Raw genomic sequence first — 22,664 nt, 5'->3', positions numbered from 1 at the left:
ATTACTTAGAAAAACATAAATATTAAATAATTGATGAAATGGAATAAATAAGATCATTATTAAATAATGCCTAACTCTATTGATAATTTTCGATTCGTTATATATAATTGATAATTTTCAGATTTTTAATTTAGATTTTTTCGGTGCCGTCGAACTATCTTTCGATAACGAACAATTAAAATCATTAATTATTCGAATAATAATATCGATATCGATATTGTCAAAATCTTTATAAAAAAATAAATAAATAAAATAAATTCAATAACGGCGGCACCGTTTTTTTTCTTTTTTCATCGCGAGACTCGACAATGAGGCCGATTGGAGTTTTAAAAAAAAAGAAATTTTTTTTTCTTTATTCTATTATTAATTAAAATATAATTATATATTAAATAATCAAAACATTAATGCATTAAATAATGGAACAACTCTTCGGTCTCGCTGTATCGAAGACTCGATTCCTTTTGCACGAGATCATAAGTAGGGCGATCGCGAATGCACTTGAGCTTAAAATTGCGAATGTACGGCACGTAGACTCGTTCTTTATTGAACAATTTTCTGAGAGATATGCACCTTAGAGGACACATATACGCTATTGTTCATGAATTTAAAATCAACGAAATTTTATTGCAAATTCGAAACAAGATCCTATTCACAATTTTCTATTTAATAATCTTTAAAACATTCAACATTTTATTCTATTTCACTTCATTATATATAATATAATCCAAGGAAAAGATCCAATTTGAAATATAAATTAAAAATTAATTCATTTCAGATCTATAATTTTTTTTTCAAATATATATTTAAAAATTATTATAAAATTATTATATGTAACGAATTAAAAAAATCCAAAAGCTGTCAACGATTTTGCTTTTGGTACATCTAACAACTTTTAAAACTACATTGTAATTCTCAATAGAGGTGATAATTTCACTGTACAAATTCAACATGTAACTTTTAATTCAAATCATATTTAATTAATAATTACAATTAAAAAAAAATCACTTACGATCCTCGGTGTATCTAGATTATTATTTCGATCAACGAGCCTGAAACGTGCCTCAACTCTACTAAAATACTGCTAAACATATTATATCTCAACATGTTAAAACACAAGCAACAACACACGTATTATACCAACATATATATATATTACTATACATATATATACATATATACATATATATACTAGTTTCGGATGAAAATTTAATAATTTACATATCTCATTACAGACATATGATTCTACATAACTGTAATACAAGGTCGCTGAGATACTGGGCGTAGAGTTACTGTCATGCCCACGCCCTGACACTACCTCTTATCCTACCTTTTTATACAGTAGTTTATAGCTACTATTTTTCAGCATACATCTCTATTTCTACGTATATGAATATATATTATATATAATATATTTAACTGATACATTGTACAAGAATATTATATATCATATATATTATGTATATTATTTTGATCTTCTGTTAATTTTTTTTCTTTATTTCTGCATGGAATCGTTGCTTGCCGCTGACAAATGCTGAAAATTACGCACGACATGATTGCATCAGACAAGGAAAAGAATCTTTTTACTATGCTTATGCTTCTTACGCCACCTGCTGCTGCTTTATTTCTCGTGTATTCTGATTATGAAATTCTGGGCACACTTGTAAAATTTTGATCTTGAGACAACACATGTTATGAGTACGCACCATACGTCACATCGATCAATGATCAGGCAAATCGATACTTTGTTACTTCTTAATTTTCTATTCGTTTCCATTAAATGTAAGTGAATCGTGAGTTTCGAGAACGCAGAGGCACTCCTTGTGTTTGCCATTTTCTTTTTTCTTTTTTGTTCGATTGAATCGTTCTATTTGTTTGAAGACTTGTAATTTCTTGTCTTTTATTGATATATCTATATATATATCTTATTTCGAGAACGCAAAAAATCTTCCTTGTGTTCGCCATTTTTCTTTTTATTCTTATTTTTACTTTCTATTTTGTCCGTTTGTTTAGAAATTTGTGATTTCGATGTTTTATTGATACATATCTCTATGTTCGTGCGGTAATTGTACGAAATTGAACGTGGTAATTGGTGGAGTAAGTATGCAAGATTTACCTCGGTTTATTGTTCCATAAAAAATGAAAAATTGAATCATTTCGTATAAATTATTTAAAAATAAATGAGCCGAACGGATACTTCATCGGCTCTGTTTCCTGATTTGATCTTGTAAAACTGTGAAAAATCGAATGAAATTAAATAGAAATGTTGTATGTTTTTTTTTATAATTAAATATTTTGTGGATTATAATTCTTGTAATAATGAAGATAATAATAATCATTAAAATTAAAATTTACAGAGATTTAATTGCTATTAATTCTTCATATTTCTTTACTATTTCATACCTTGGAGAAAAATTGTATTATTTACATTCAAATATAATTTTTTTTACTTTTTATTCTTCCAACTAGTAAAAAAATTAAAAAAAAATTCTCTAGTTTCAAATGTTTGAAATTTTTTTCAATAAAAATAATGATTTAAAAAAAAGAAATTAAGAAGAATAAAATGTTTCGTTTAGATTTAGAAGAATTATCAATGAATTTAATAATAAAATATATAAATATTTAATTTTTATTTTTTTTAAATTATCATCAACTTGATCTTAATTGATTTAATTTCACAATAATGATACAACATTCCTAATTCCTTTCACGTGATGTTTCACCGTTTTTTTATTTTATCGCAAAAGAAGATTCCAAAATTCAAATTGCACATATGATGAACCAGTAATACACGTAGGCGTAGACTAGATAGAAAACGCCTAGAGATGCATAGAAACGCATACTTAAGCACATAGACAGGCAGAATAAAAAAAAAATAATTGAAACGTTTTTTAAATACTTTAACAATATACTTTGTCTAACAGGTAGTCGTCAACGCTTTGGTTCAAGCCATTCCATCCATTTTCAACGTGTTACTGGTGTGTCTTATCTTCTGGTTGATCTTCGCCATTATGGGTGTACAGCTTTTTGCCGGCAAATATTTTAAGGTATGTGTTTATATTATATTATATATCATATATTTACTTTCAATCTCTGCAATTTTAATAACTTGATTGAAATTAAAATTTTTTTAAACTAAATTATATTAATTCTTTAAAATAAAACAGAAGAATTTTGATATTTTTCTATTAAATCGACAATATCATTTTATTCTTACAGTGTGTAGATGCGAATAAAACAACACTCAGCCATGAAATCATTCCTGATCGAAACGCCTGCTTGGCTGAGAATTATACTTGGGAAAATTCTCCAATGAATTTTGATCATGTAGGAAAAGCTTATTTATGCTTGTTTCAAGTGGCTACGTTCAAAGGATGGATTCAGATCATGAACGATGCCATTGACTCTAGGGAGGTGAGTGTGTGTTTATTAATTAAAAATTTGCCATTTAAAAAATCATCATATTTTTGTGGATTTTCTTTTTCTTTCTCGCTTGCAGCTCAACAAACAACCAATTCGTGAAACGAACATCTACATGTATTTCTATTTTGTATTCTTCATTATATTCGGATCGTTTTTTACCCTTAATCTATTCATTGGTGTGATCATCGATAACTTTAACGAACAAAAGAAAAAGGCAGGAGGTTCCCTCGAGATGTTCATGACAGAAGATCAGAAGAAATATTACAACGCTATGAAAAAGATGGGTAGCAAGAAACCACTTAAAGCCATTCCACGTCCAAGGGTACATATAATTTAACATATTGTCATTATTGCTTTATTAATTTCGCAAATCTTTAATTTAAAAATTTAAATTAGAAATTGATCTTAAATTTGAAAAATTTAAAATAATGAACAACTTATACACTTTTTCTATTTCTTACCTTTCAATTGCAATATTTTAATATCAATCTTTTTTCCTTTATTTTCCAGTGGAGACCGCAAGCAATAGTGTTTGAAATAGTGACAGACAAAAAGTTCGATATGATAATTATGTTGTTCATCGGATTGAACATGCTTACAATGACGTTGGACCATTATCAACAAACTCAGACTTTCAGCGATGTTCTGGACTATCTAAACATGATATTCATTGTGATATTCACCAGCGAGTGTCTCATGAAGATCTTTGCTCTACGTTACCACTATTTCAAGGAGCCATGGAATCTCTTTGATTTTGTTGTTGTTATATTGTCAATATTAGGTAATGTAATGTAATGATCAGTTCAGTCGTATGGCACAAGTGAAATTGATATGTCAATGAAAAAGTGAATCCTGTTAGCTTTCTCATACTGTTTTGTTAGCTACACGATATATCTTACATATTTACACACACACACTCTCTCTCTCTCTCTCTCTCTTTTTGATTAGGATGGAAATGAGCATGTACAATTCTTATTGCACGTAAAATTAGTATCGTTTTTAAAGATAAGCATACAGGATTATATATTTCACATGTGCCGCAACGACTGAGCAACTTCATTACGTTATGTAGCCTTACATTGATGTTATTTGTTATCCTATCCTGTTTTATCCTGGTTTCCATATTATGTGTTTCCTATGCCTTATGAATCTCGTCTTCTCGGAATTAAACATGTGTCTAATCATCAAAAACAATATTATAATTATTTATTTATAAATAATATATTAATATTGAAAATTTAATTTAATTCATCGAGTTTTTGTAACGATATATAATGTTGTATTTCATTGGTTTTACACATGTTGATTGATGTAAAGACGATCATTAGTCAAAAAGTCGGGTAAGAGGGGGTCTGTATTACAAAAATATGTTTTTTCAATTAGTTTTTCTTAGAAAAAAGCAATTGATTAGTAGTGTGCTCAATTTTTAATACTTAACACAAAAATCTACTATCAATACATTTTTTTCTCTAATACAGCACCACGTAAATGTAACGAGTGATCGAGCTTTAATCAACTTTCTGATTTTTCGATCAATTTAAATGCATGTTAAATTTGATTTATAATCAAAGATAGAGAAACAATTAGAAAACAGGAAATGATAATCCTTAGGATTGCGTGATGCACGTTTATTTTTAATCTTTTTAATCTAATCTTCTTTTTAAATATCGAATCATGCATCATACACTTTCAAATTTTTTTTTTTAAAAAATTTTCAAAAAGTTAAATGAAATAAAAAACACAATATTCATTCATTATAGAAAACCAATTAGAACTAAAAATGCATAATTTTTTACATGTTTTATCTTCGATGAATGAATTAAATTCTATAGAATAAACAATATTGCGTGAAAAATCTTTTGCATGGATTTTCTAAAATATTCTTTAATTTAAATGGCACCAATTTACTTAGATCACATAACCTTACACAGCACTCCTTTCTTACTATCTATTAATAGTAAATTTATAAAACATTTTAAATTTGTTAATAATAAATACATACATGTTTCCCTTTAGGTCTGGTTCTCAGCGATATTATTGAGAAGTATTTCGTATCGCCAACATTGCTTCGTGTAGTAAGGGTGGCAAAAGTCGGTCGTGTGCTTCGACTCGTGAAAGGTGCCAAGGGTATTCGAACTCTTCTTTTTGCCTTGGCGATGTCGTTACCAGCTCTCTTCAATATTTGCCTATTACTGTTTTTGGTGATGTTTATCTTTGCGATTTTTGGAATGTCGTTCTTCATGCACGTGAAAGATAAGAGCGGACTGGATGATGTGTACAATTTTAAAACGTTCGGACAGTCGATGATATTGCTATTCCAGGTAATTAAACATTAAATCTTTTACAATCTATAAATTTTATCTAGATACATATATACGAAAATAAATCATAAATCTATTCAGATGTCAACGTCCGCTGGTTGGGACGGTGTTCTTGACGGTATAATAAACGAAGAGGACTGCCAGGAACCAAACAACGAGATAGGATATCCGGGCAATTGTGGTTCGTCTACGATCGGCATTGCCTACCTTCTCTCGTATTTGGTGATCAGCTTTTTAATCGTGATAAACATGTACATCGCCGTGATCTTGGAGAACTATTCTCAAGCGACCGAGGATGTGCAGGAAGGTTTGACGGATGACGATTATGATATGTATTACGAGATCTGGCAACAGTTTGATCCAGACGGGACACAGTACATCAGATACGATCAGTTATCCGATTTCTTGGACGTGCTCGAACCGCCATTGCAGATACACAAGCCGAACAAGTATAAGATCGTATCGATGGACATTCCTATATGCAAAGGAGATATGATGTTCTGCGTGGACATCTTGGATGCTCTCACCAAAGACTTCTTCGCGCGTAAGGGTAATCCGATTGAGGAGACAGCAGAGCTCGAGGTTCAAACGCGTCCAGGTGAGACAGGTTATGAACCGGTCTCTTCCACTTTGTGGCGTCAGCGCGAAGAATATTGCGCGCGTTTGATCCAAAATGCTTGGAGAAAACACAAACAGCAGCGTTTAGGCGGACCCAGCGAAGAAAGCGATGACGCTGACACGGATCCACGGGTCAGACAAACCGCAGTTTTAGTCGAGAGTGACGGTTTTGTAACGAAAAATGGCCACAGAGTTGTCATCCATAGCCGATCGCCGAGCGTAACCTCGAGAACCGCGGACGTCTGATCGGCGTCCATAATGTCTCCAGCACCGCCACCGTCGTAGCAAGCGCCACCACGAACCACAAATTGGCGGCGTCCGTGCGACGATCGCTCCATCTGCAGCATCGCCGATTAACAGCTATAGAATTACCGACAGACGCGTCGATTTCACGCAGCGTCTGCAGTGCTGATACTGCTCGCGAGGAGCAGCGGCCTCACGGACCTCGCGCGCGCTCTCCATCGACAGCCTTATAGTTGTATAAAAAATAAAAGAAAGAAAAAAACCAAAAAAAAAAAAAAAAAAAACAAAAAAATACATTCCTCCAACGAGTTGCCTTTAATCTACTATAAACGCTACGATCGTTGGGAAAGACACGTCGCTAGCTGATGAACACACGAGCGAGGACTAGAATACATGAGACATGTGTTTGTTTGTCCTGAACGAGTTAAAAAACGGGACGCAAGTAATAAGATGATAGAGAGAAGCATAAAGTTGTCGATATCATCAATCGTCCGTGCTCGTTATCGAATTGGTTCGGCTCTCGTTCCGTGGTGGAAGAGGAATTCATGGAATCGTAATTGAAAAATAAGATTTGGCTATGAAACGAAGATATGGATAGACATACGAAGAGGAATCGAAGGACAAGAACTTTAACAGGAAAGAACGCATATAAAGAATATAATGATAGTCGGTGTATAGAGAAAAGTGTATTTGACTCTGTACAACGTAACCTTCGAGTCGACTTCCCCCCCTTTAAAAATAAATCAGGGCTCGAAGGTTAACGTTGCTACGCGCTCAGTATTCCTGCCTTCGATGGACTTCGTTTACGGTACTTCTTACCGTTCTTTCTTTTTTTTTTTTAGAAATCGTACGATGACGATGACGATCCGCGCCGGCTGCGTTAGCTGCACGCATACTCGAGACGCAATGAAATGAAAAATCTTTTCACGTGACCGACAATGAAATGAAGATCTACGGTGGGATAGTTGATATTGCCGCGTTTGCAAAAAGAAAAAGAAAAAAAGAGAGAGAGAAAAATGAGCGATCGTTTCTCATCGTTTCTCTAAAAGAAAACTTATCGGTAGAGCCGATTCGTAAAATTCTATCCGCGTATATTGGATTTTTTACACGGTTTTGACAGCGATTCGCCAACTCGCTGACAAACACAATACAAACGAAAAGAAGTTAAAAAATATATAGAAATGTAATAAAAAAATCAATGTTGATTCGCTGCGGTCGAGGTTCGTGGGTGACATTTGTTCATTTATTTGTTATTCTGGTCATCGTACTGTGGTGTATAATAAATACGAGAAAGTTTTTTGAACTTAAAACTGAAAAAAAGGAAAAAGAGAAAAATGATGGAGAAAACGAAGACATTGATGAAGATGCTGATCATAACTGACGATAATAGTGAGGATGATCATAGAATGATTAAGATAACGATTATAAATCATGATGATGATGGTGAATAAGAATGTTAATAATGTGAAATGTACGCGTAGTTTACTACAATTTGCTCGGCTTGAACAAATTTTGCGCAGTACGATGCGCAAAAATCCGAATGCGCGGCTTTGTTTTATCTGACCCTTTACTTCTCTATTCCTCTTATCTATTTCTATATTTAAATATCAATGATCTATATAAGCATTTGATTTATATATTATTATTAACAATCGGGTAATTTTACAGCGATATATTTATTTAAAAAATCGAAAAATTACTTCTATAAAGAATTAAGAAGAAATGCGATTGTGATAACTCATTTGATAAAGCAGATTTTTACCTAAATCTTGCATAAGTTTTTGTTTTTACCTAAATCTTGCATAAATTTTCGTTGTTATTGGTAAAAAATAGTTTCTTTTCAATATTTATAATTAATAATTAGTTTTCTTGCCAAAAGGAATAGAGAAGAAAAAGGAATGGCAAATACAAATTTCGCAATCATCATCAGCTAGATATTTACACATTTGCAAAAACTTACACAGACACAATCTTACACGACGTAGTGATGCGCTTTGGAATAAATGAATATACATAATAGTGTAACGTTATTCGAATAATTGTAATCGACAACCGTGCGCCCGTAAACCCGTCTCGCAGTAAACGCGTAGTCTAATCATTAAAATGAGTAAAACGAAATATAAAATACCGCATATTTAAATAATGTGGAAAAATGAAAGATTAACTCGGTTGATAATGTAGAATTGGACACAACTATTTTTAACTCATTTTTGAATTATATTTCTATCAAAATTTAACTCAATTGTTAAAGTAATAAAACTTGTAAGAATAATTAATATAATGGAATAAAATTGAAATTTAAAAAAGTATTTTAGATACTTTAATATGATAATTTTTGCTTAAAATAATTTTTTTAATATTTCAATGTAAATAAATCATTTACATTTCAGATAAAATTTAAAATTAAAAATTCATTAACATTTTTAATTCTTATAAAATCTGAGTGAAAAAGTTGTGTCATTCTACTTAGTTTAATAATAGATGCCAAAATGATACGTTAAGTTTTCAACAAAAATTGTTAAGATTTCAAATGATTATTTTGCTGTTCGTTGTTTAAAATATTTAGTACACAGTTTCTGTTGAATTATCAAACGTGATTTATCTCTATATGAGAACAAACAATGCAAAAACGCCCAAAAAATACGTTGTATCATTTTCATTCGTGATTCGAGAAGATGCACGTTTAATAATAATAACAATTACTATAAACTGACAAAATAACTACACATTTTCTTTCATTATGAATCACGATACAAATATTTAAAAAAATTTCGATATATATTCTAAACGATTAAAAAAAAAAAAAAAAGAAAAAAAATCGATGCTTCATAGAAGAAAGGAATCGTTCGAGTTTCCAGCTCGATTTCGAACGGGTTTACGTGCTTAATAATTTCGTGAAGGATCGCGTGCCTGTTTTATAAATAATACAATCTTCTATCCTTCAGATGGTGTGGTAGGATTGTATTATCGATCGAGTAAAATTATTTCGATATATATCGAATAAAATTTTCAATAATCGTAAACATGGCACTCGATTTTATCACAAGTCAATAACCTCAATCGCATCGTTCTCGTGCAACATAAGAAATCATAGGTATAGTGAAGTGAATCGAGGAACGCGTTGCAAGTGATATGCACACGAAGATAAACGAGAATTCGTTGGAACGCGTCTGTCTATAATGGCGGCAATGCACAGTTCATTTTGCCGTACAAAGTACAGATTAATGCATATTATACATATAGGTACTTACACGAACGAAAGTTATCTCGGGCTAGCACGCAACGAGCGTGCAGTGGTGAGGCAACAATACAGAGGACAAACATGAACTAATGTGTGTGCGTGTGTGTGTTAACGCGGATTGCGCAATCGTTATTTTTCTACGTTTACATCCGCGTTCTGAAATGGAATAGAAAGAAACATGATGGGAAAAGGAACGAGGAACGCACCTTGTTGCTCGTGTGTTTTACCGGAAACAGGTGTCGTGTTAGCGACGGCGGAAACGCTATAATAAACGAAGCTAGAATCGTTCTCGCTGGTCGAAAACGGACGTGGCAAAAAACTCGCAGCTCGCTCGAAGGATTGTATTTGGAATATATAGCAGGAATGACGAGAACATAACAAAAACGATGGTTATGAATGAGCCGGGAACGGTGTAAATTTATTACACATAGGTTGAAAATGAGATTAGGCAAAATACAGATATGCAATTAGGTACAGAATAATGCGAGAAATAACGAGAAAATATGGAAACAGATAAACAAATGTTCATTATTTTAAGCTACGAAGGCTCAAGAGGGTGAGGATCATTGTAAATTACTCGTACAAATAATTCACACACTATCGGTGTCGAGTCCGCTTTGTCAAAGTATTTTAGAGAAGCCTGTCCGATATTAATGTCCTCGTACCTTTTCTACGTATATTATAATTGCATTTCACGATTCTCGTCGCGGGCCATTCGATGATCTTTTCGTGAGTACGCTTCAAAGTATACGCATGCGCGTGACTGCGTCCTCGCGACTCGTTCGTTCGGAAGAGATCGTCGTTCTTCGTTTCTTCCGAGATTTGACTTTCTTATACTCTGAATCTCTCTTTAAAATGATTCTGAATTCCAATAATATATCCGCATTATCATCAATTACAATCAGATTCATCGCGCCACCTATTATCTCAATAATTTTCTGCAACGAAAAAGCAGATATGGATTATGCCTAAAAAAAAAAGTATTGTGTGATGCCGTTGCTGTTTGCATATATTATATTTGACGAGAATCTTTGAATTTTTTTCTAGCCGCACGTTATTTAAATATTGTTTTGTAGAGATCAAAATAATCACGATAATACTCGAAATATACGATCATGCATCTGATATAACATAATATAATCTAATATACGAAGCACGACGAACGACGATGACGACGAAACGAAACGAATAGAGGCACGAGATCGATCGACGACGATTCATTTAACTCGTCGATCCTTCTTCTATCGAAGTACGACGTATCTGATGGTCCGTCCGGCTCACTGTCTAATTACTCAGATACCCCCTCTCGCCCCTTTTTATGTTTCGAACCTCTCCCGTGCTGTAATATGTGCAAATAATTCGATAATAATCAAATGGTTTGTACGCAAATAATATACATATATATTTTCGATACTACTTTGTCGAATGGGTAACCGCGAACTTCTAGAAGCAATAAAACTCTCGAGACACATGACAAACGCTAGAAGATTAAAAAAAAAAATATATAAACAGGGCGTAACGAACGAAACGAAATACAATCGTGCAGAAAGTGTTCCAAAACACATTGGCCTCTTTTTAACGATAATTGATTTTGCGAATCATATAAAAATCGTTCTTCCCTGAGAGGCATCGAATGAATATCGTTTCTTCTTCTTCTTTTTCTTCTACTTCTTTTTCTACTTCTTCTTTTTCTTATTCTTTTTCTTCTTTATCCACAGTGTTTTTATTGTGAACGTGATGACTGCTCGGATTTTTCGTGATCGAATGTTCGATTGAATCGCAACTTCCCCAATTTTCAGTCGCATTTACCGATTGTTGGTAAACTTGATAACATTCGATCCGCTTAATCTACGGTCGTATTAGAAGGGAAAGCGTAAAAAATGTTAGAAATTCCAATTTCCGCGTCTCGAAGGGTTGCTTGGAAATTCGTTTGTGCGTAACGCTCGGGACAAAAAAGCTCGGGAACGGTAAAAAATGTTCGATCGGCCAAAAAAATTTGCTACGGCTGCGAAAAGAAACAAGGGGGAGGGGGGTGGAAGAGTATACGTGGTGTGCTTCATTAATTTTCGTTTTACCAAACAAAAAAAAACCGTACATTAAATATCAGCTTTTGCGCGACGACGGCTGTAAGATATTAAAGAACAAAAATATATATATATATATATGTGTATATATATATATATATATATACATATAGGGCTTTCCTTCGTTAAGCGAGGTAAGACGAGATTTAAACGTACTTTCTCCGTGGACGATACTGCCGTTACGCATTGTATAAAGAAGAAATGAAACTAAGTTAACTAATCGTAAATGCACGAAATTTTCTTAAACGGATAGCGAACAAAAATAAAAAAGGGCTTTGTAGTGTCTCGAAACTCTCGAAACTTATTAACCTAAACATCGTCAGATAATAAAACGATGAAATACACAAAAGCTATATAAAGAAGGTACGAAATAAAAATTCTAGAGGTGGGTTAAATAAAAGAAGATTTAAAAAAAATACAGAGAATAATCGAGTAAAGTGTCAAGCTACGGAGCCTGTCGGCCAGTATAATGAACAAGCAACTGCCATGGGTCAACAAGCTAGGTAGACGAAATGTGCTAAGAAACCAAAAAAAAAAATCCAATTTTAACGAGCTAGCTGTCGAAAAAAAAACATTACGCGCGAAGGATCGTCCATTCAAATGCGTGCTCCGTGCTTGTGCGCGCATGCGCGGACATGTGCCGCGACGGCGCGCATGCGTAAATGCGTGTCGTAAATACGCGCGAGCAAGCAGAGAGAGACATCGAGACAGAATGCGTGCGAAAGAACGTGTATGTGTGAAAAATAGAAAAAAAGAAAGAAAGCGAGAGAGAGAGAGAGAGAGAGAGAGAGAATGAGGGAAAGAATGAACGAGAGCGCGAGAGAGGGAGAGCGAGAAAGCGAGAAGAGAGCGAAAGAGAGAGAAAATGAGGGAGAGAAAGAGAGAACATAGAAGAGCTCCTCCGTTGAATGACATTCATTATTATTAAACAAAATAAAAATATGGATTATTTGCACAATATTATAAATAATTACTATGTTTACTACGATTATTAAATTAAAGAGCAAGTAATAAAAGGAATAAAAAAACTGTTGTTAAATAATTAATACGAAAAAAGGAATATACGAATAAAATAAATAACGAAACGATTTAGCTGAAGATGGATATCGGATTTAAGCAAAAAAAAGAAATAAATAAATACAAACATAAAAATAAAAGAAAAAAGAGAAGAAAAATAGGGAAAAGACGAAGTTAAGAAAGTGACGAGAATAAATATGACGATCAAGACGAAGGAAGGATGGAGGAGGAAACGATTCGTTTGTTATCGATTAGTTAACGATCATCCTTACATTACATTATTGTAATTATATAAAGTAAACGATTATTACCGTAATAGTTACAATTAACAAGTTGTTACCGCTTTGTTATACATAATATAATTAATATACTAAGATTAAAAGAAAAAAAAAAGAAAAAAAGAAAAGTAAGCGAATGCATCGTTGATTCGTCCTTTACTTATGTAGGTAACTAAATAACGATTTGACTCTATTATTGTTTTTAATGTCTTCACCGTATTCCTTCGTTTGCTACCCGATTTCGTTTCGTTGTCGAAAAAATGAAGAAAAAAAAAAAGATTCGGTTTTGTCGGCTTACCTCGCCCGGCCACAATATACACACGTTTTACAGAGATATTTTCAATAAACGAAAAAGCTTAACACTCATACGGTTGTTGTCCTTGTCATCATTTGACCCTGCAATCATGGACTGTCTGCTATTTCTACATATTCTACAGGCTATTTCAATTCATATCCTTGAGAGTTTCACGACTTTGACTCTTCCAATTTACCATCAAAATATACTGTTCAAAATTAACTGTGATATTTTATAAGAGCTCATAATAATTCATAATCCCTATAATTAATTATTACTTATCTGGCTTATTTTTTAATTTAATATTTATTTTAATGCAGTATCAGAAATCAATAACCAAGAAATTTATTTTAATCAAATTTTATCCAAATTTTACTCATGCAAATATAAGTATAATATATATATATATATATATATATATATATTTAAATTTTCAAATAGACATTTAATGATGCATTTAAAATATATTATAATTAATATATATTAAATTTAACAATAAGAAATTCTTAAAACCAAATAATGAGTTAATAATGATTTAATGAGTTTTTTCACCAATTAACTAATATAAAAATATCATTAACATAAAATTACTTTTAACTTTTTATTAGTCTAAATAAATAAATTCTATAAGTATGAAATTAATTTTGAAAAAAAAAAGTCACTCGATTCTGATTCTTCAAATTTTTCAATGACAAATTTTGTAAATATGCTTTTTAAAACAATCGATCCATCACGTATTCTGAACCAAACATCAAAAGCTAAATACTTAAATATTTTTAAAAAATAATTTCATTTCTACACAGCGTTAAATTTTCTTAAAAATTATTTAACAAAGCCGTTAAATTATATCGATAAAATAATTTCTTGAATTTAAATAAAGGAAACGGTTATTCATTATATCCGTGTATGTTAAACACTAATATCAATTACAAATTAATTTGGTTCACTCTTTTTATACATTCTAAAATTATACATATACTTCTGTTCGTGTGAAACGATTAAATATACTTTCGGATATAAATAGACACCCATCGTGCTATAAAAAAATTCTGCTTGCTATTTCGAGTCACGTCAATTTGCGAGCCATGTCGATTTTTTCGTAAAGTTTTTGCCGCGCGCAAAATAAAAATATTTGTCCTGAATTAATGCTGAAAGCGGCTTTCTCCTTGCTATATCGATGAGATATGTGCAACTTACATATACACAATGCCTCGTGTCTTTGACCAACCGTATATGGCTCTCTGGACCGGAATGATGCAGCATGAATACCTAATTTCGAAAGAATATCACGGTCTCTTCGGCGTCTTGAACCTTTAACACTTCGCGTAATGCGTTATGTCTGGTAGCCCTGCACCAAGAATACTCAGAGGAATTATAACTTTCACGAAATGCGCATTCCCCACCCATTCATTCTTTCTTTTTCTCGTTTTTCTTTTTTTTTTTTTCGTATCCGTTCTTAAAATATCCGCGAATATTATTGGACTTTGCGTATCATCGATTTGCGCGGAGAAAAAATGGAAAATGGAAGAATATATCCGGTTCTTTGTGGACATTTGGTCTAATTGTGTTGGTCTAATGTTAGAATTTAACGAGATGAAATAGAAAATAAAAATGGAGATTTGCAATGTGAATAATGATTTATTGAAATTATTAATTATTTTAGGTAATTATTATACCTTATATAGATAATTCGACGATGCAATTTAAAATATAGATAAATTTATTTAATTTAAGAATAAAAAGTATTTTAGTTTTGTATTTTCTTGAAGTATTATTTATTTTTTGAAATTTTTAATAACAATGAATGTTTGAATATATAATTTAAAATGTGAATGAAATATAATAATAAACATTTTTTTATATGTTTTTTGATCCATTTTTTGATGAATAAATATAAACGCTTAAAATTAAACATAAAATGTAGATGAACACTTTAAAATGCAATAAAAGAAGTTATTAACTTATACTTTTTTTATTTCTTCTCTTACCTTTTTACCTATATATTTTTAATTAAATGTATATATAATTTTATATTTTCATTTCTTTTTTTTAATTTGACTCCCTTCTTATATGAAATATTTTATATAATCGTATATTATAATATGTATACTTTACTAATAAAAATAATAATTCTAATAATAATAATAATTCTTGAAACATTAGAATAAATAACTTTTTAAAAGAAATATCCCATAGTATCTCACTCTCATTGTATGTGACAATGCTTTTTTAAATATATATGCTTTTATAATTATATGATTCTCTTTTAACTTTCTATTTTACATTATATAATGATCTGATATAGATGTTTATTTTATTTAATAATGGATTTAACAATGCAACATAAATTCTTTATTTTGTAATGATTTATTAAATAAATTTATTTTTAAATTTTTAAGAAACTATATAAACAAATAAATATTTAAAATTAAAATTATTAAACTAAAAATAAGAAATGTGTATCTCATACAATTATATGTAATTTAAATTGATGAAAATATATTATTTAGAAGAAAATGATTTTAATATTTTGTTGAAAATAAATCAATTTGATTCAGGAAACATAATATTATTTTTATAATTGTATAATATAAATGTTTTAAAAAAATATATTTTATTTAAAAAAAACCAGAATAATTTAAATTAAAATTTATCAGCTAAACACTAACATAAAAGCATCTCTATTTATAATAGTGTCGTATTACGTCTTTAGTCTGACGTAATTCAAATCTGGAATGCAATACAATTTTAAACTGAATCTCAAACATAACTTAGAGTCGTAAGTTCAAGGTTTTTATGATTCGATATAATTATCAATTCATTAATTTTCTATTTATCATATTGCACGTAAAATACATAAAAATAAATAAATGAATAAATGATCTATGCTTATTATTATATTAATGAAAAGAAAAATTAAAAAACTTATAAAATTTATATAAAAAATTTTATATTCCAATTTATGATTAAAAAAATAAATAATATTAATATTAAAATAATCAATTTCATAAATTTATAAAATTTATATAAAAAATTTTATATTTCAATTTATGATTAAAAAAACAAATATTAAAAGAATCAATTTCACAAAATTCCTTTATTTCCAATTCTAACCGAAGAATAGCATTTTCCTACTATATCATCAGAGTTTCATTAAACTCTGTCAGAGAGGATTTCTATGTGAAGCGTCATAATAAATAGTGCAGTCCACATTTAAATATATTATACACCTTTTTCTACATTATTGTTAAAGAAAATATCAAATATTTTTATAAAAAATATTTCGTATAATGTACATTATATATATGTTTTATATAACAAGAATATTATATCAATAAATTTATATTTATATTAATAATATATCAATAAATATAATACTATTTTATTTCTCGAAAGTAAGCTAAAATACTATTATAATAGTTCTAAAGCAGATGATACAATTGTCGTGCGTGGGTGCGTAAGATGCGTGCACGATTTACTGTGCGTGATTCTGCGCGATGGGGGAAGGTTGGTGTAATGGGTGGGGTCTAAACGATGAATCCCTTCTCTTCTCATATCTGATTCGATCTGATTCGAGTCAGTTTCGAGTGGTCTACCAGTATCCTTTGTATTTGACGCGTAATACTACATTCACCGATATCCATGTAATGGCAGCATTATTAAATAAGCATGAAGCAAATATTAGTTACAGATCGTAGATGTCTGAAAATTAATCAAATCTTTAATAATTTTCAAATATAAATCTTTAAATTAAACTATTGAGAACTTCAATAATTTACAAGAGTTCATTATATTTTTCAAGAATAACTTTTATAGTTCATCTGTCAAGATAACGAACGTATTGCGAAATTCTACGGAAGAGGTGTGGAAATCTTATCAGGATTATCAGCGCTACATTAGATGTACTGACCTAAGTTGTTTTGATGTATATCCTGTGTAATGTGAATGAATTTTGTGTCTAACATTTCTAAATCACAGGAAAATATTTGGCAAATGTACAGAAAATTCGCCCTTCGTCTAATACTTATCTGAATTATTCAACTGACCGTCTGCATGGAGGTTAGCAGACAATATTCTATTTATATACATGCATGTAATGATACATAATTGTTTATAATGAAAATCCTCTGTTTCAAGGTGTTCACTGTATAAACATATCAATATTGGAAATCGAAAATTTGCTGTTTAAATAAAATGTAATTCGTTTAATGGTTATAATGAAGTGATTACATCTGCATATTTTTACATATTTTTTGCATTTATATATGTTATATATATGATATATATATTTAATATATATATATAGTCGTAAGTAGAATTAAGATTATTAAAATTAACATCATATTAATATATTTATTAATATAGTTTATGCTAATATTGATATAATGAGATTTTATAGTTTAACATATTCTACAAATAATAATAAATTTAAAAATTTTAAATATTAATTAATTTTAATTTTTTTTAGATATAATATATTTAAATAGATAAATTATTTATTCATAATGGAAAAAAGAAGTATCAGTGGAAAAGATATTTTAAGAATGGATGGTCTTTTACCACCAACTCGACGCTTACCTGTCTGTAATGCTGTGACTTCTACAGATAAAAAAAAAGAAAAAAAATGGTCAATTGGTGGAATTTTGAAAAGAATATCATCAATTCGGGATTATGATAGTTCTTCCAATGATGAAGAAATTGTATATTGTACAAGACAACCAAAACCTCGCACAGTATTTAATAGAAAATTACATAATGTTGTGCTTCAACCAATTGAAAAGAATTCAAATCAACATTTGAATATTAATGATACTACAAAGTCAATGGATATAACAAACTTACAAAAAGATTCTTTGAATTCTCGTAGTAGCGATGGATCATTGGATGGATTAAGTAAAAAAGCAAGAAAAAATAAATTAAAAGCACGAGTAGAAGCAAAACGAGACCGTATTTGTGCAGACAGTAGTTCAGATGAAGATTCGCGTAAATCTTGTAATTCATTGACAAGATATCAAAATGAAATTGCTGCACATAGTACACAAAAAAATATTTCTTGTAATAGAAAAAGTCGTGCAGCACGTACTGAACGTTATATAAAACGTTTATCAAGAGATGAAGGTCACAGGTTTCCAGAAAATTTAAATAATATAACAAATAAGCGCACCAGTCTTGATTTCATGAATGAAGAACAATCTATTTCTACAGGTGCAAACGAGTCTTTTCAATTTTCAGAACAATCATCATATATCAATTATTCTAACAGTAATACTTTTCCAATAAAAAAATCTGCTGAAAATCTACGACAATCTGGATTGATTGTACCTAATTTACAAACAAAATCGTCTACTGATCTCACAAAATATCCAATGAGCCAATATATAACAGATTTAAACCAAAATAATACTTATGCAAAACCAAATATTTTATACAAAAATAAAAACAATTTAAATCAAGAAGAAAATAATGTTTTCGATTTATCTATGGCTAGTAATACAATTTATGCTGATCCATATGATTATACGAGAAATCGTCAGTTTGCGAGTCGAAGTTCTCCACCTGAACCTCCACCAAGAGATCCACGTTGTCGAATTTTTACTTATAGTTGTAATTCTTTTCCATTGAATGAAAACTTTGATGCAATGAAATACGATGATACTTTACGTACTAAAATGAACGATATACATGAAGTTACTAAAGATCATGTAAAAAGTTTAAGATCCTATGATTCAAATAATGAAATCAGTTGGTGTGGCTCGACTAAACATTGTCCACGACGTCCATTGTCTCTAACTGTAAGCTCAACACCATCTTGTAATTTATCAGAGTGTACAAACAATAGACACAATTCAACCGGCAGACACGTAGATGAACCGATATTTAAAGAAACGGAAGCAATGAAATGTCAAAGGAGAAATGATCGAAATGATCAACTTACTTCAAGCTTTAAAAATTATGATACCAAAATGCGTGAAAATAGATTATCTACTACTTATATTAAAAACATGCGTAATAATTCCGTTTCACCTGCTATTAATAAGTCTTTGGATAGTTCCTATACAAAATCACCAATCAAACAAATTGCAATCGAAAATTTTTATAATTTACCAAATGATACATTTGTTGATAATTTGAAAATGGAAGAAAATCAATTAATTACCGAACAAGATACTTTAGAAAAAAAAAGAAGTTCTAAAAATCTTGAAGAAGCGCTTTCTGAACTTGAAGCAATATATAATAGCCTCCGTCTAGGAGATGAAGATCTTCTTGATAGAGCAGAACGACGTAGTATGGAAGAATTTAGTCTCCGTCAAGCAAAAACTAATACTACTTCATATATTTCAGAAGATTCTACAGATAGAACGAAAGATGATATGGCTTATAGAAGAATGCATCCTAAAGAGAGACCTGCATCATTATCGGAAGTAGTTGGTCAATCTGCACTCTCTAATATCAGTTATCTGATAGCTTCGCCTATTTTATCACGCAAAGATATAACTGATGATTATCTATATGCTGGAAATTGTGCATCGCGTCGAGACGAACCAGATGTAACACGAGACGATGTTGTTTATCGAAGCATTCAACATGCTAATAACACATTGAAGATAATTGATCCTCAACCTCCATTTGGAATTCCTTTAGGACCGGTAACAGCTGCCACAGAAAGTGACTACTTACATACCACACCAACTAAACCAGACTATCCTCGTTCATCTTACATACCACAATGCGAGCCTGATATTGTTACCGATGATTTGGCTTATAGAGCTCTCAGAAAGGATGCCAATACATCGAAAAACACTGTTGAAAGTAAAAACAGTATTATTAGAGATCAGGAAATTACTTTTGGTACCAAAAAAAAACGAGCGGTTAGATCTTTATCTGCTAATTTATACGGTTTAATTAATCATGATAGAATTCATCTTCGAAGAGAACCTAGTCTTCAAGAGATCAAAGATGAAATGAGTAACACTATATTAGATATTAAATCTTTACCCATACGAACGGATAGGCGTGTTGTAAGCGATGGTGAACTTTCCGATTATGATCGATGGCATTCTGATAGTTTATTGAGAAACTCCAAAACTGACATAAATGGCAATCATGCAGTAAATGTAAATAGAAAAAAATTACGTGTTTATGTTTCACCATCGACTAAAGTACAGGACTTCGAAAAAAAAAATGAAAATGATACAACAGCACAAAATTCCATAATATCTAATGATATATTACCTAATGCATTGAATAATGAATTCTGGCAGAATTGCGTGCAGAACAAATCTAACGAGTCATATAATCAAGATACAGAAACTGATTTCACAGCGTACAGTCGTTTATGCCAAGATTTAGTCAATTTAATTGAAGGACAAAATGATATGGAAGTGAAATCAACTGAAGAAATACATGTTCGTTCAGAACTTCCTGTAATAGATGTTTCAAATGATAATAATAAGACGGAAAAATTCTCACTTTTACATATTCAATCTTTAGGTAATCATTATTCAGAAAATAATATTGAAAATCATAAAGATAAGGAGAACATAGAAAAACAAACAGAAATTTTCACTAAATTTGAAAATGAAAATTGTGAGAAGACTGACGATAATACGTTTGATTTCTATCTTCGTGTCGCAGACGAGAATGTTAAACTAATTGCAGAGGCATTTAGCAGTGTGGCAGATCACTTACGCGATAGTCGTTTAAGCCAAAAGAATTCGCTGACGTCGTACCATTCTGAAATAGAAACCGATAGTACAGCGCCCAATACTAGTACTCGTAGCTCCATTACTTGTAGTCAAGACGATACAAATGATGATTTGTCTAGTTCGTCAAGAATCACTGATATATTAAATGTAGTTCCTAAAGAAGATACAACGATAACTTTAAACGAGGACTGCAACTTGATAGAATCAGAAAAAGCAAGATCTAATTCGCATACCGATCCAAAACTTGATTTATCCAAAGCTGTTTATGATTTACAATTAGCAGCAGCGAGTTTATGCAAACATGAAAAGGAAATTGAAGAATTAGAAGCATTATTAAAGAAGGATACCAATAATATTTCTTGCAATAATAATGTTTTGATTAAAAAAGATATTTCATCATTAAATATTATTGAAACAAATTCAATGACGTTAAACAACGAAAAAGAAAAAGAAAGCGATCAAGAAAAAACTGTAATATCAACTGCTGTTAAACCAGAAATTGATGAACATGACCCAAATTGTGAAGGTGAGAGTACAAAATGCAAGGATACTTATGAATTGTATGACATTCCTCGTTCGACTGAAATGCGTATTTCATATGTTACTAACCTTATAACAATACTATTTACTACATATTCTATGGTTTTGCTGGCTTGTTTTCTTGCACTGCTTTTAGCGACCGTAGCAGCATCATGATTGGACCCTTAACGACAAGTGTCTTAATGCATTTCATAATTAGAAGGTTTGATCCGAAACGTTGTTATCATTTTGAGGCTATTATTATTTGAATCATGTTACTAATGTCGTAGGTCTCCCGGCACTTGATCATTCATGATGTGAACCATTCTATACGAGTGCATAACTAACTGATATACTACGTCGTTGAGCGACATGGCAGGACAATTGAATTTTATGTAAGATCGAGTTTCTGTGAACTATTTCCGAAGGAATGATTTATTCTTGTTGTTCTTGTTAATATTGTTGGTTTTAATAAAGTTTAAATGTTACGCTGTTGATTTTATTATATGTGGCATTTCTCATGTATTTCGTTATAAAAATAAAGATCTGGATTTTTAGGTTGTACTATTACATTCGAATTTTGGAAAACATAAAGTTATTATGTACATATTTATATTAAAGTTTTTTTTAATATTATTTTAGTATTATTTAATATTATTTTGTATACAAGAATTTATTTTCAAATTATTTTCACTTCAACAATTTATCTTAATTTTTTCACTTCAATTTATCTTATTACGCATTGTAAAATATGTATAAAAATTTAGTTTTACGTAAAGTTTTGTATTCTATTTGGCAAAACTTTTATTCATATTAACTACAATAGAGATCAATATGATCGATAAAATCACTCTCTTATCTTAATGATAATATTACATTTTACTTGTTTCTTTTACGAAAAACTCATAAAAATTAGATATCA

General features: G+C 30.6%; 2 protein-coding genes and 1 long non-coding RNA gene across 37 annotated transcripts in view; 2 read left to right on the top strand and 1 right to left on the bottom strand.

Moving 5' to 3' along the window:
* LOC108001020 (sodium channel protein para) overlaps positions 1 to 13,588 on the top strand; it is a 50,015-nt gene extending 36,427 nt beyond the window's left edge. For all 34 annotated transcript variants that reach the window (XM_062079188.1, XM_062079199.1, XM_062079198.1 and 31 more), the window contains 6 exons: positions 2,922 to 3,044; positions 3,217 to 3,411; positions 3,497 to 3,742; positions 3,931 to 4,201; positions 5,437 to 5,741; positions 5,823 to 13,588. In XM_062079188.1, the coding sequence (XP_061935172.1) occupies positions 2,922 to 3,044; positions 3,217 to 3,411; positions 3,497 to 3,742; positions 3,931 to 4,201; positions 5,437 to 5,741; positions 5,823 to 6,605 (1,923 nt within the window). In that variant the 3' untranslated portion in view covers positions 6,606 to 13,588. The remainder of the gene's footprint in view (positions 1 to 2,921; positions 3,045 to 3,216; positions 3,412 to 3,496; positions 3,743 to 3,930; positions 4,202 to 5,436; positions 5,742 to 5,822) is intronic.
* LOC114577499 (uncharacterized) lies at positions 1,132 to 17,569 on the bottom strand. The gene is made up of 4 exons (XR_003697643.2): positions 17,428 to 17,569; positions 3,882 to 17,219; positions 3,215 to 3,792; positions 1,132 to 3,090 (listed from the first exon to the last, which is right to left on the bottom strand). It is a non-coding gene; the product is annotated as an uncharacterized LOC114577499 (long non-coding RNA).
* Positions 15,898 to 22,230, top strand: LOC107992896 (uncharacterized). 2 transcript variants are annotated; one of them, XM_028666477.2, is made up of 4 exons: positions 15,898 to 17,576; positions 17,655 to 17,825; positions 17,986 to 21,749; positions 22,033 to 22,230. In XM_028666477.2, the coding sequence occupies exons 3-4, from the start codon at positions 18,023 to 18,025 to the stop codon at positions 22,056 to 22,058; spliced, it is 3,753 nt and encodes a 1,250-aa protein (XP_028522278.2). In that variant the 5' UTR covers positions 15,898 to 17,576; positions 17,655 to 17,825; positions 17,986 to 18,022; the 3' UTR covers positions 22,059 to 22,230. The 2 variants fall into 2 exon arrangements, with proteins under 2 accessions (XP_028522278.2, XP_028522237.2); XM_028666436.2 differs by having other exon boundaries at positions 17,986 to 22,230.
* The last annotated feature ends 434 nt before the right edge of the window (positions 22,231 to 22,664 follow it).

The sequence above is a fragment of the Apis cerana genome, linkage group LG9 (assembly GCF_029169275.1).
Source record: "Apis cerana isolate GH-2021 linkage group LG9, AcerK_1.0, whole genome shotgun sequence".
Taxonomy (NCBI): Eukaryota; Metazoa; Arthropoda; class Insecta; order Hymenoptera; family Apidae; genus Apis; species Apis cerana.
Note: the sequence above shows the minus strand (reverse complement) of the source record. Positions and strands in the feature narration are given on the sequence as shown.

What these genes read in the sequence shown, in the direction of transcription:
- LOC107992896 (XM_028666436.2), top strand. Translation starts at nt 18,023, where the DNA reads ATGGAAAAAAGAAGTATCAGTGGAAAAGATATTTTAAGAATGGATGGT.